Here is a 14,675-nt window from a genome sequence, read left to right as displayed (position 1 = left end):
ATCCAACTTGAGCAAGATAAGGAAATGAAGAGGATAAACCAAGACGTGTACTTTTTTTCTTCAAATTTTATTTTTTAAAATTTTTAAAATAAATTTATTTTTTATTGGTGTTCAATTTACCAACATACAGAATAACACCCAGTGCTCATCCCATCAAGTGCCCCCCTCAGTGCCCGTCACCCATTCACCCCCAGCCCCCGCCCTCCTCCCCTTCTACCACCCCTAGTTCGTTTCCCAGAGTTCGGAGTCTTTATGTTCTGCCAAGACATGTACTTAAAATGACCCCATTCTTTTCTCTTTTTTCCCCCATAATGACCCCATGTGGATAATATTATTATTTTGCAATGGAATGTCAATACTAATAACCAAAACATGATAAAAACCAATAAAATGGATGGAAATTAAGAGAGTAATGCTCAGCATCATACTTCATCAGGGAAATGGAAATTTAAAAAAACAATTGTTAAAAACGTTGTTGCTGTTATTGTTGCTAATTTCAGGCACTAGATTTTGTCATTATGTTTGGACTGTTAGAGAACTTCTTATCAAATTCATCTTAAATTTGTTTACATTTCTCTTGATATTGTCCACTTTGTTCTCTTTATATTTCTTTGAGCACAACAAATGAATAACTTTTCATCATTCTCTGCTGTTGCAAACACAACAGCAGCAACAGCAACAAGGTGGGGGGCTGGGGGCTGGGATGCTCATCTTTACAGCAAAATGTCTGCCAATGAAAAAGTAGAAAGGAATGATAGCAACAGAAAGTCATCATTTTCCAACCACCAAAGTAAGAATCAAATCAGACAAGAGCCAGCAACAAAAACTAAGGCCAAGAGGTGAAATTCTGTGGGGAGGAAACAGAATTCCCACACGGTATCAAAATGTCACGCTATGGACTGCTTGTAAGTCACAGAGGGACAAAGGTATCTTTACAATGGACGGAGCTGCCCAATGATACCATAAATAAGTGATCAAACTGAGTAGTGCCAATAGCAGCACTGACAGCTAGACAAACTGACCTTGGGAGCTTCCAGATGTGATGTAATGTAACTAGCCATCACCTATTTAATATCCTTGCCAAAAATGTTAAACCAAAATCATCTAAATGAGAGGAGAATGTCAGGCAAGGCCATATTGCGGACACGTTGGAAGCAAACAGGCCTAGGCTCTTGGAAAATGTCATTGACATGGAAGATTTAAGTTGAGGGACTGTTTGGGACTAGAAGATACTAGAGACATGACAACTGAATGCAATGTATGATACTTGATTGAACTGCTGACCCTCAAAAGGACATCATTGGGACAAGTGGGGGAAATTTGAATATGGAGTGTGTATGGACTTAATAATGTTATCATGCCACTTAAGTTTCTTCAATGTGACAATAGTAATATGGTTAGACAAGGGTGTTTGGAACCTGGGTGGTTAGGCAAAAAGAAGAAAAAAGGAGAGATAAAGCAATGGGATAGTATGAAATCTAGGTAAAAGAATGTTCACTCTTCCACTTTGTGTGCTTTGAATCTCTTTTCAAATAGATAGTTGAGGAAAATGGATCGCTCATATTTTAGAGTTACGTGATGAAGTGTTCCACAAAAAAATAAGATGGCTTATGGTATCTCCTTGAAAATTATCTGGAGGAGACTGAGGGGAGAAGATATATGTGAAATGAAATTGGCTATGAGTTGTTAATCGTTGCAGCCCAGGGATGGATACTTGGAGGCGCCCTCACTATTCTCTCTTGTACAGTGTGCTCAAAGGGTGGCTCCCCCTCCAGCAGCATCTGCATCACCAGGGAACTTGTCAGAAAAGCAAACTCTGGGTCCCACCTCTGATTTTTTAGTCTGAAACTGTAGATGTAGAGCTCAGCAATCTGTTTTCACAAGCTCTTTGGCTTATTTGGATTCTGATGCAAACTAATGGTCCAGGACCAACAGCACTACTGTAATGAACCTGGAGACTGTAAGTTTCTGTACAAACCCTATTTGTATACACTTGAAATTATCCACAGTACAACTTAAGAAAAAAAATGAATAAAACTGGCCCCACAGCTATTTACTGGTAATATTTTAATAAAGTCTCAAGACAGAGAATCCCGAAAAACTTCCAGAGGATAGAAAAGAGAACCTATCCCCCAACTCAGTCTATGAGACTAGAAACCTTGACGTTGGAAGCAGCAAGGATAGTATGAGAAAGACAAACTTCAAGTTGATCTTGCTAATGAGCAGGAAACACAAAAATCCTAAGCAAAATTTTAGCAAACTGAACCCACCAGCATCTACAAAAGATGATCCACCATAACAAAGCTACATTTGTCCTAAGAGAGCAAAGCTGGATTCACATTAAGAACAACAACGACAACAACAACAAAAAACAACTATAGATGGAAGGGGGCAAGAGAGAGATTTATGTGTTGCCAACATATTCTGTTGCTTGCTCTAGGTGCTAACGGAATGTGTATGTTTAATTTTTGAAAACTCATTAAGATACATGCTTATGATTTTTATCATTTTGTGATTAGAAGTTTCATTAAAGATTTTGAAAAAAAGCATCTACAAATAACAGACACTGTATTAACAGACTAGACAAATAGATCCTTGATCATTTCAATAGAGACAAAAATGTAAAATTCAAAATCTAGTCATGATTTTTGAAACAAACTCGTTAAGCTGGAAATATAAGGGAAGCTCCTTAATTGTATAAAGGGAAAGAAAAAAGAAAAGAGAAAGAAAGGAAAGAAGGAGAAAGGAAAGAGAGAAAGGAAGAAGAAAGGAGAAGAAAGAAAGGAGAGAGGAAGGGAGGGAGAAAAAAACAGTGAAACAGCAAACATATTTTATTATGGAAATGTTGGCAGCGTTCTATTTAATACTAGGGAAAACTCAGGTCCAATTTCGTCATGTCTCTTCAACCTTGTGTGGAGGCCCGAGCCAGCCGGTAGAGGCTTGAGAAACCTATACATTGATTACTCTGCTTCTGTAACTCACAGATTTGTGAAAAACAGCAGAATGTCTAAAGACAAATTATTAGATATCACAGAGTTTAGCAGGGTGGCTGACTTTAAGGTCAATATAGTTTTTAAACAGTCAAATGGATTCCTATAAGTCAGATACAATCAGAAAATGCCATTTTAAACAGGTATCAAGTACAAGAAGCAACAACACTCTAGAATATCTTGGGATAAATGCAAGAAAGTATGTACAAGATCTGAATGTACAAAAGATAAAACTAAACACTAAACTGAAAACGTTAAGGAAAACCTACCTAAATGGAGAGACATGCCAGGTTGGTGACTAGGAGGGCTGGGTGTCCTGAAGATAGTCCATTCTCCCCTAGCTCATCCACAGATTTAAAGAAAATGCAACCCCAAACCGTTACAAATGAGCTTTCAAGGAAAGTGGCATGCTGATTCTGACGTTTATACTGGAAGGGAAGAATAAGGAAGAGATGCTTGAAGATTACGAATAAGATGTGGGGAGTTGCCCAACCATAGATCAGGATGTCATAACAAGAGGTAAAAATTAAGATGGTGTAGTACTGGCACAGTTATAGACAAATTTATCTGTGGAACAGAAGAGGGAGCTCAGACACGGAGACACGCAAAGATGGAACAAAATGACTCAGGCACCGCCAAATGTACCCTGGGGGTACAGAATCCCCCCACACCACCCGGGACCCCGCCGCCCATTGACAATCCCTGACAGGGGAATATGGATGAATCTTAAAAACACACGGTGAATTTTGTAAAGGTAAGTTACAGAATACCAAGGACATGAGTTAAATATGCACGCATATGTAATATTTCATATCCAAAGAGAGAAAAGCCTGCCAGCCTGTGTCTGGGAAGCACAAAGTTTCACTTCACTTCACGAGTTAGAGTCTGGTTTGGTAAAGCCGCCACACCAAGGCAAGAGGAGAGGGGGCGGGACTTTGTTGGGTGAGCTTCGATGGAACTCAAAGCTCATTGGTCGCTGGCCTCAGCTTCGGAGGTGGAAGGCAGCGCTGGAAGCTCATTGGCCTTTGTGGGAAGGGCGGGAAAGAGATAGAGAGAGAGAGTGAGAGCGAGAGACAGCTGGGTCCTCCTTCCCACCTCTTGTCCCTGCTGTTGGATTCTGATCTATGGGAAGCTGAGGTAACCAGAGGCTGGCATTAGGAATCGGACCCTCGACCCTCGACCCTCGTTCTCCACACACCTTCTTTCACCCCGCCGTCCTTTCCTCTATTCCTCCCTCCCTCCTGCTTGGGATGACCAACTGTGTCTCTTCTTCTCCACCTCAGTGGGGTACCTCTGCCAGCTCCTGATATACCTCGCACTCTGCCCCACCCCCGCCGCCCCCCTCACCAACCAACAACCACCAAATGCCTGTGGGAGGAAACCCTTGCCTCAGCCCCCTGACCCCTGGCCTCTGGAACCTGAGGTGGAGCTCATGTCCCTGCCTTTGATTCTGATGTGGTAGTGGCAGCGAATGATTGGGTTGCCTGAGATGCGGTGGTGCACCCCATGTGTGAGGGACCGGGAGGTGGACCATTGAAGTGTGAAGAGGAAAGAGGAGTGTGAAAGATTGCTGAGAGGTTGTTCAGGGAATACGTGGGTTTGCATGAAAGCAAAGAGGGTGTGTTGGCGGAAGAAAGCAATTAGTGCAGTGAGGAGTTGGCTGTTGACTAGATCGGGGTCTGACATTCGATAGGGGGCTCAAGGAGGATCTGGTCACTAAATACTGGAAGGGATGAATAAAAATAATTATTGAAAGAGGGGCTTGGGATCCAGCATCATAATATAATTTCGTGGTGCGCAAAGCGGGTGTCAGCTTAAAGGGGGTGTGTGTGAGAAAATAATTAAGATTATGGTAGGGTGCAAGAAGAGAGTCCGAATGAGGTGTGAGAGGAAAGTTGAATGTAGGACATACATGAGACTAATAATAGAATTCAGGGGGGAGGGAGGGAAAGGGGGGCTAGGGCTAGAATCATGAGTAGGGAGTGAATGAATGCAGGAGGTCAGGAAGACAATTGCGGAGGTGGAGACCAGGAAAAATAGTGCAGTATGGCTGAGTACAGGATGATACACGAGAAGGGGAGGGCAATAATTGTTGAAGGGGGCACAAGAGTGCATGAGTATGCCTGAACATGGGGTCTATGTAGAGTGAAGGAAAGCAACGAGAATAATGATTGGATTGAAAGTTTACAGGAACCATGCCAAGAGTTTCTTGGAATGAGACTATGTATGAGTGGGGCTTCCTGGGAAGGAGGCTCTGTGAGCAAGAAGGGTGGATGGGATCTGATTTCAGCGGTGAGCTGGGTGAAGGAGAATCCAGGCACGTCAGGTGGGGTTTTCAAAGGGCAGAGGAAGTACGTTGAGGGTAGGGGGATCATGTGGCCATCCTGACCTCTGCTCCTGGCCCTAGAACCATGGATCCCAATGAGATGCCTGCTGTGCCCTGCTGCCCCTCGGGCTCCCCCACTGGTCTTGAGACCGGAGCCCCATGGGGGATTGAACTTGGCCCCAAAAGAGCTGTAAGTCGCTGTGTCCGCTGCTACAACCACGGCTTCACTGAGCAAATCAAGGACCAGGAGCACTTCTGCCCCTTCCAGGCCTGCGATTGTCACAAGTGTGCCTTTTTCTCGTGAGTATAGTGTCTGACAAAGGGTGTGTGTGTGCGGGGGGGGGGGTTGCGTGGGCCCCCTCTAAATGTGACTGACTGTAGGCCTGCAATTCCCCACTTTAGGGAGCACCGCAGTGTCTTGCCTGCTGAGAGTGCCTTGAACAAGGAGCAGGGGGCACACCTAAAGAGGCATCTGGCTCAAGGACTGACAAGGAGTGGGGCCTCCCCTCCCAAAGCTCACGGCCATGTCACAAAGTTGACCATTCAAGCAGGAGTCATCAGTGAGTGTCTCTGGCCAGGGAGAACATCTGAGTTTGGAGTTAGGGATCATTGAGCAGTTCTGTCACCAGTCCTACTACCCAATTTTGATGTCACCTTGGCAAGTTACTCCTCGGTCCTTTAGCTGCCCCACCTATAAAACTTCATCAATATTAGTTACCAAGTGTGGGTGCAAAGGAGAGAATGGGGGGTGGGGTGGTCTAAATGGTCCATCTAAATGAGATGAGACCTCAGACTGGGGGTGAGGAAGAGTGGGGTGGGGTCAGGGGGAAAGGCTCACCTAAAGTGTCCCCAGCTTCCCACAGCTGGGAAGGAGAACCTCATGTCCCAGCTTGAGGCCCACCGCTTTGCAGCCCCCAGGGAGGTAAGGAGAGTCTGGGGCCTGTGGGGGAGGTTCCCATCTCACCCACTGCCCAGACTCTTCTCTGTGTCCTGAAGACAGGGGTTCCCTCCCTAACCCTACTGCAGCTTGCCGTGTGACCTTGGGAAAATACTATTTCTGGGCCTCAGTTCCCCAGGTGGAAAATAAAGAGTGGGAACTGGCTGGTCTTCCAGGTCTTCTCAGCCCTGACATTCTGGGCTTCTATCCTCATCCCAGAACATACCCATACATATGTCCTCTCCGTGGCCGGCCTGGTGCCTGACTCCACCCTGTGCTCTCTGCTCCTGCAGGCAAGCACCCAAGGAGCTCTGCTGGCTGGTCAGGCCCCAAAACCTTTGTCTCCATCTGGGACTCCAGCAGCCTTGAGGATGCAACTAACAATTTCTGTTTCGAGGAAGACCCACAGGATCCCTGCCCTGCGCAGCCTGTGAGTAAAGTGAGAAGGGACATGGAGCTAGTTGTATATTATGTTATTGGGTGCCCAGCCTTTGTGCTTGATGTTGTGGGAGAGAGAAGGAAGGAGTGGAGGAGACAGCCAATGAGGAGGAGAAGGAGGGGGAGGAGAGGAGCAGGACAAGAAGGGGCGGGGGGGAGGGGGAGGAGGGGCGTGTGGAGATGGCAGCATATCGGACTAGCGGGCACGGGCAGGGCTCTCCCAGCCTTGCCATTGCCTATTCGTGAGACTTATGACAAGTGACATTACATTTCCCCGCCTCCATTTCCCTAGCAGTGTACTGATAGGGACAATATCCTACACCTATAGCACGGACAAGAGGACTAAGCCAAGGCGTGCCACCATAGCAGGACTTCAACTAATGGAGGCTATTATTCCACATGAAACACACTGATGGGATAGAAGGTCCTGCTAAAAGGAGGGCCACGATGGTGAGGGTCACAAGGGCCGGGGTGGGGAGTCCAGAGGTCATTAGAGAAAGCTTCCTGGCCATTAGATGAGCCAAGCTGGTCCTTCAAGGTCCATGGGGATTGGGGAATATGGAGGTGAGAACCAGTCCCTGCACAAGGGACAGCGATCACATCCCTCCAGGTGCCTTGCAGATTAAAACACAGACACCTGTGATTTCCCATAATCGTCACTGTGGCCCTGGGAGTTTTGGAAATGCTGGCAGGAATTAGTGTTCCAGGAGAGATACAGAAGAAGGACATAGAAAGGAAAGGAAAACAGACCAAACAGAGGAAAGGACTTGTGCGAGCCACAACGACTAATAGCCAGCAGGCATTCAGACTCCCACATCCAGATATTGCAAAGTCCTGGCCCTGTCTCTCTCTACTGGTAGTATATGTCTGCCTGCCAGAGGGTTTAATCCTCTGGCCTCTCTTCTTGTTTCTAGATGCTCAGCCCTGGTCCTCCAGCTCTGTGCCATCCTTGGCCTGTCCTACTGCAGCCACAGATTCTGGGAAAATAGCAGGGTCCACAACCCTGGCAGGGGCCAAGCTTAGTGCATGGGAAGAGCAGATGGCCTTGGGGTGGGGGTGGGGCCTTGAGCAGAACCCGGGACTGAAGGGGCACTTGCCACATGAGGTGGGGAGGCGTGGGTTTTCGGTTCCCATTCTCTCACACCCTTTCCCTGGCAGGCTCCTGAAGCCTCTGACCAGGACTTGGTTTCTGCCTCAGAGTGGCAGCGGAAGCTGGAAGCAGCCGAGGCTCTGCTGATTCTGAGAGACTCTACCCAGGAGTCTTCTGGCTCCATCTTCCTGCTACAGCCCTGCGTGGCAGCAGGTAGCCCGGTCCTTGAAAGGAGAACGTGGAGTGGTGGGGATGGTTGGGAAATGGGAGGGCATTGTGGTAAGCAGGGCCTAACTGGGAGGTCGGAGTTGGTGGGTTGAACCTCCTTGGGCCCAGGCACCCCAAGCTCCTCAGTCTGATGCTGGAGATGGCAGTTGATGGTTGCTCACTCAATCATCAGTTTATCGAGCTCCGTGCTCAACAGCAAATGCCCCTAGCACCCTAGCATCAAGAAACAAGGAAACCGAGACCCCGTGAGTGGCAGGAACTTGCCCTGGGGCATGCAGCCTATCAAGTGGAACACCCAGGTCTCCTCACTCCCAGCCCAGAGCTTTCTATCCACACACCTACAGTTCTGCTGTGGTGGGCAGGATATGCATAGGTGATGAGAGCCTAGGCTGGAGGGTGATCTGCTCTCTGATTCCAGTCTCCATGTGGAGCCTGGATGCCTTTACACTTCCCTTGTGTTTTGTGGCTAAATTTCATTGATGAGCCTGGAGAGGAAGGAACAGAGGAAGTCTGAGGAGAGGTAGATGCCTGAGAAGGCTGAGACGGAAGGCTGGGCATTCCTAGACCAAAATGTTGGATGGGGTATGGTGCACGAGTGAAGCAGCAACCTGAGTGAAGGAGGAACTGCTGGAACAGAAGGGGGCAAAGCCGGAGAGGCTGCCAATCACAGAGGTCTGGAATGCCAGGCTTAGGGGCTAGACCAGAAACTGTGCGTGGTGAGGAGGCAGGGAATGTGTGAGCTAGGGAGGAGTATATTCAAAGATCCTGGGCTCGACAAAAAGAAATGTGGTGGCTCTGATGGAGGGACTGGAGGAGGCAAGACCCGAGATGAGCAAATCGGGGAGGAAGAGTTCTGTGCTGTAGTCTGTAAGTCCAGGTGACAAAGCCTAGATTGGGTGGAACAAAAAAGAGGGGGGAGCCAGGAGAGGAAATGGATCTGACCTGGCTCTGATGCCTTCCTTTCTATCTGCAGCTCCTGCTGGAGATACAAGACTCCAGCCTCCTAGCCCCTCTCTGAGACCCAGGCCAGCCACCACTATTTCTCTGCCTATTGGACATCTGGGGTGCATCTCCCTCTTGAGCTAGAAGCCCAGAAGAGAAGGCCTCACTAGAGTACTGCTTATTTATGCATTTGCAAAGTGTTTAATGTCCAGTATGCTTAACATGTATTTTTTTTAACCTGCAGGTTCTTTTACAGGCTTTTTCAGGCCCTTTTTATTATAGGGGGCAATTTTTGGCTGAGGGTGGATATTCTTGTACCGCCATCCCTTACTGCCTTGGATTCTGGGGCCTTTTTATGTCTCTTAGAAAAACAAGGTTGTGCAACTGAAGCTGATCATTCTCTCAATAGGGTTCTGTGAAAGGTCATTTGTTCATATGCCAGAGTTTTCATTTGACTTGTGATCACAAACATAGCCGTGCACCCATGTACGTATCCATGCTTGTCAAAATACAAGGACGTTTTCATTTTGTGTCTAGGTTTATGTGTGTGAACAAATAGTAAACCCTTGTTGTTGTAAGGCAGTGAGATATAGGTGTTGTTTGTTACCACAGTATAACGTAGACCATCCTGACTCTGATGGACTTGTTCAATTTGCTTTCCAAAGTGAGAGTCCCCTACTCAATAACTGGGATTTCGTAACACGACTAGAGAAGAAAATGGTAGTGGGGAAAAGAAAAAGGCGTTAAGGGTTTTACTCATTGAGCAAGTAAGTGCCTACCCTCTGCCTGGCACAGACTGTTTCCAGCTGTCCATAGGGCCCCAAATTGAGTTGTCTGCAGGGTCAAGCAGGTCTTATAAATGAGTGGAACAGCCCAGATAGGCTCTGGTCAACTGACAGTGCATGCTCTACCTAAGGGGCCAGGTGGCACCTGGCTCTAGCCGATTGTTGCCATGCAGGAATGTAGACTCTGCATTGCCACATCTCCTGATTTTTCAAGAGAAAATGGAATTCCAGATATCTACGTAAAATATCTCAATTTTAAAATGTTGGCTCTGGTTTCCTCTTTAAGACCTCTACATGGGCCAAGGAAAACATCCATTCAGGCCAACTATGACCAAGCGAATGCCAGGCTGATTCTAGTCCAATGTGTATTTTACAGTGGGGGACACTGAAGCCAACCAGGGCCAGAAGAATCAAAGAGGGGAGGTGAATTAGACCCAGAGCCTATTTTTGAAGGACCCATGAAATATGAGGAAGAATCAATATCATTTCTTGATTTTGTGCCCCCTGTATGCTGAAGACATATAGCCTGACAGCAGGTCTCTGAGCTAGGCATTATTACCCCCCACTTGCACAAGTGTTTTGGGGGAAATTTTTAGCCAAAGATGGGTGGGAGAGGACTCCCTTCTCTTTACCAGGCCCTGAATTAGCTAATAATTTACCTTCTAAAAAGTTATCTATCTATCTATCTATCTATCTATCTATCTATCTATCTATTCTATATATCTAAACCATTGAATGAAAGGTTCAAAGTTTGAAGAGGCAGACATCCAGTCAGAAGAGTCTCAAAAATAGTCTCTTTGTTTTGTACTCAAGGTAACAACATGTAGTAGTGGATCCGATCTTACCTCCACTTGTTTCTCAGTCCTCTGCTGATGTTCCAAACAAAGGAAGAACTGGCGACCCTGCCCCAAAGGCAGAAAGCTCAATTGGATATGCCCCGTGGCTATTTCCCATCGTGTTTTCTCCCTCCTTCCTTGCCTCCCTCATATTTACCCAAGATGACTGATGGTGATGACAACTTATGCTTTCAGGCCTTGAGAAGTAAGGCTTCTAATCAGCCTTATCTAATGCCAGATAAACATGCAAAGCCACTTGGCACATAGGGGAAGACTGACATCCATCTCATGCTTTCCTCCCTTCCCTGATTTGCTACTTAAATCAGTGACCCTGAAACCCCTCCTCTCCCAGATATTAGATAAACAAGCCCACATAATCACAGAGGAAGGAAGCTGTGTCACATGGAAAAGGACTAAAGCCCTGTTGTGCAACTGCATCCTAGGTGCGCCACAGTCTCACAGCTGAATTGGTAAAAGGGAAATTCTATTTGGGGTTAAAGGATGTGGCATGAGAAGAGGGAGGAAAAGAGAAATAAAGTGATGGAGACTGGGAGAAGGAGTGAGCCCCTTTGTCCTGTACCCTTTCATTTTTTCTGAGTCCCGCCTGTCCTTCTATGCAGAACCTTTTAGGCCTGATACTGATGCTTCAGCCCCCCTGCCACCCCACTTCCCCACACCCCATAAATGCATGCACACAAGCGCACTTGTGTGGGTACACTGCTCTATGCCTTTTTAAAAAGCCTCTTCACGGTGGCAAATTATGGGCATCTTAGGACTTTGTCATAAATGAGGAAATATCCATCTATTTTTTCATGTACTCCTCCAGTTCACAGATTCAAAACATCACTTTGTAGAATAAATAGTGTGAGTTAGGCCTCGACTCTCATGTGTTCTACAACGGCATTGTTTGGATCTGAGGATATCCACCACATGAGAGTATCTGCACAGTGGATCAGTTTCAACCAGGGGTATGCCTGTAAGTGTTTAACAGCAGGCTCTCTGGGGGAGGGGGTGGCTTGGGGGGAAATGCCCTTTGTTGTAGCATTTGCCAATTTCAAGCTACTGACGCCAGGTCAATTAGTGCAGAGTTGGGAAGGGATGCATTTCCAGGTACAATACATGGGCAGGTACAACAAATGGGCATAAACTGAAGAACATAGGTAACAGGAAAGTGTAGGAAAAATAATTAAAAATTGATGAGTTTTTTGTGTATTTTTTTTTTGTTTCCAGTATAATGCATGTCTTGTAATTGCTACTTTATATAATTTAGTCTTTAAAACAGCTGTGTTCAACAGCTGGCTTGCAGAACTCCTGAAAAATTAAGTTGGCTCTTATGTTCCAGTATGAGTCCCCTCCAGTATTCTGCCACTTTCAGTCCTTGCCCAGAAAGGCACCTCTTCAATAGTAGGTCACGTGAACCCTGCAGGGCCATCAAGGCCTGACACCTCTGGTTTCTGGCCAAGAAGAGCTTAACATGTAGGGAAAGTATTAATTATTAATGAAAAAAATGGAATGATCTGGAACAAATATTGAGCACAATGAATTGTCAGAAGTATTTGTGGGTGAACATGTGTTTTCAGAGACAGCCAACACTGGGTAGAAGTGGGAAGTGGGGACACCAGGATAAGCAAAACCCATGCAGCAGCATATTCAACAGATTCTTTGAAGTCTGAAGGAATGGAGCAACTGGTACTTCCCGGCCATCAGATTTGTATCTCTCATCAGAGAGAGAGAGACATTCAATATACTGTCTCCTCCTTAGATAAGTGCTGCATCATCTATATAAACTCTTTCACTTTGCCCTTTTAAAAATTTTATTTAAATTCAATTAATTAACATATAATATATTATTGGTTTCAGAGGTAGAGGTCGGTGATTCCTCAGTCTTATCTAATACCCAGTGCTCATTACATCATGTGCCCTCCTTAATGTTCATCACCCAGTTACTCTGTCCTCCCAACCCTCTCCCCTCCACTTTGCCTTTTTTCACTTAAAAACATAGCCTTCATTGTTATGTATAGGCACCATGTTAGACAGCAGATCTCTAGAACATACTCATTTTGAATAACCGTAATTTTATATCCATTAAACAACTCTCCATATTCCCCTTCCCTCCTCTCCTGGCAACCACCATTCTATTGTCTGTTTCCATAAGTTTGACTGTATTCGATGCTTTTTTTAAGAGGTATTGTCCACTTAAGAATATGTTAAGAGGGTAAATCTCATGTTAAGTTTTCTTATCACAAGAAAGCAGAAACAAAACAAAACAAAACAAAATAATGAAGGGACACAGAAAGACTCCTAGAGGTGATGGACCAAACTCGTGAAATCATATACATTACTATGTGCAGGGGTTTTTTTTTTTTTTTTTTTTTGTATAAATTATACCTCAGTAAATCTGAAAAAAAAAAAACACCCAGTATCCATGAGACCACTCCATAGTGCAATGTAGAGACATCTCCCATTCCTTTCAACAGTTATAGAGTATGCCATTGTGTGAAGGTACCATAATTTAGTCAGCTAGTCTTCTATTGATGCAAACTTTGGTTGTTTCTATTCTGGCTATTACGAATACAGCCACAATGAATAAAATTGTGACATAATCTTTAGCAATATTTATCAATATATCTTTGATCCCTAGATGCACCATTGCTGAATAAAGGGTGAAAATACATGTAATCTTGCTCATTATTGTCACGCTCCCTTTCATAAGGGTTGTGGCATAGCAACCAACAGCCAAAGCAATCTTCAATGAGGAGAACAAAGCAGGAGATACCACAGTTCCTTATTTCAAAATAGATTACAAAACTATAGTAATCAAAACAATATGGCACTGGCCTAAACACAGACACCTAGACCAAGGGGACAGATATGGGAGCCTGGATATAAATCCATGCATATATAGTCAGCTAATATATCAGCTAAGAATATCTTGTCAAATATATCTCTTGACAAGAGTCAAGAACGCTCAAGAAGAAAAGGCAGTCTCCCCAACAAATGGTGCTGGGAAAAGGGGAGTTTCACATGGAAAAGAATGAAATTGGACCCCTATTTTGCCCCGTCTACAAAAATTAACTCAAAATGGAATAAAAACTTAAATATAAGACCTGAAGCCATAAAACTCCTGGAAGAGAACACAGGGAAAAGCCTCCTTGATATTGGCCTTGGCTATGATTTTATGGATGTGACGCCCAAAGCCCAAGCAACAAAAGCAACAATGAACAAGTGGGACTACATCAAAATAAAAAGCTTCTTCTCCCAAACGTAATTAGAGTGAAAAAGCCAAGACAGAAACAATATGTACTCTATAATTCATAATCGTTAAGACTGTCAAAGTCAGTATATGGTAGTGGAAGTTGGAATAATGGCTCCTCAGGCAGGGGGCTCTACGAAGTTCTACTTCTAAATGTGTTTGTGGATACATGGGTGTATCACTTTGTGGATTCAGGTACACATTTTGATTTGTATAGTTTGTGGATATATGTTACTAAGATGTACTTAAAACTTAGGAAATAAACGAATTGAAAAGACAAAAGCAAAGGAATAACGGACAGTTAGGATGCATGGATATAAATCATTTGGTATTTTAATATACAGAAAATCATTGCTTTCTAATTGTTTCATATTCCGTAGACACACTAAAAACTCCATGGGGACAAAATCTGTACCTCATTCGTTTTTACATCTCCCGAATGTCCACAATAGTATAAGTCAGAGTAGTTATCCTATATATACATAACGACAATTTTTGAATGTTCTATTAATAGAATTCTCTACAATGAATATAACAAATGAGTGAGTTTCTACAATAAAAAATGATAAAGAGCTTCTGCACAACAAAATGAATGATGAACAGAATGAAAAGGCAACCTACAGAATGTGAGAAAATATTTGCACAATCACATATCTGATAAGGAGTTAACATCAAAAAAACGGAAGGAACTACTACAACTCAATAGTAGAAAAGCAAATGATCCAAATAAAAAATGGACGAAGGACCTGAACAGGCATTTTTCATTATTACTTTTAACCATAATCCTATTGTGGTCAGAGGCCATCCTCTGTATGATTCAATTCCTGTGACATTTGTGGAGTCTGATTGT

At 44.6% G+C, this 14,675-nt stretch overlaps 1 protein-coding gene across 2 annotated transcripts in view; it reads left to right on the top strand.

Annotated features, from left to right (window-relative positions):
- LOC140596057 (doublesex- and mab-3-related transcription factor C2-like) overlaps positions 1–14,414 on the top strand; it is a 42,921-nt gene extending 28,507 nt beyond the window's left edge. The window contains exons 1-6 of one of the 2 annotated variants that reach the window (XM_072743302.1): positions 3,178–3,744; positions 5,398–5,616; positions 5,719–5,876; positions 6,547–6,683; positions 7,850–7,994; positions 8,983–9,526. In XM_072743302.1, the coding sequence (XP_072599403.1) occupies positions 5,402–5,616; positions 5,719–5,876; positions 6,547–6,683; positions 7,850–7,994; positions 8,983–9,095 (768 nt within the window). In that variant the 5' untranslated portion in view covers positions 3,178–3,744; positions 5,398–5,401 and the 3' untranslated portion in view covers positions 9,096–9,526. Of the gene's footprint in view, positions 1–3,177; positions 3,745–5,397; positions 5,617–5,718; positions 5,877–6,546; positions 6,684–7,849; positions 7,995–8,982 lie in introns of those variants that run through there. The other variant, XM_072743301.1, reaches the window with a different exon arrangement.
- Positions 14,415–14,675: the final 261 nt, after the last annotated feature.

Source organism: Vulpes vulpes, chromosome X, assembly GCF_048418805.1.
Source record: "Vulpes vulpes isolate BD-2025 chromosome X, VulVul3, whole genome shotgun sequence".
In the NCBI taxonomy this organism is placed as follows: domain Eukaryota; kingdom Metazoa; phylum Chordata; class Mammalia; order Carnivora; family Canidae; genus Vulpes; species Vulpes vulpes.
The sequence above is the reverse complement of the archived record's forward strand: the minus strand, read 5'-3'. Positions and strand labels throughout refer to the sequence as shown.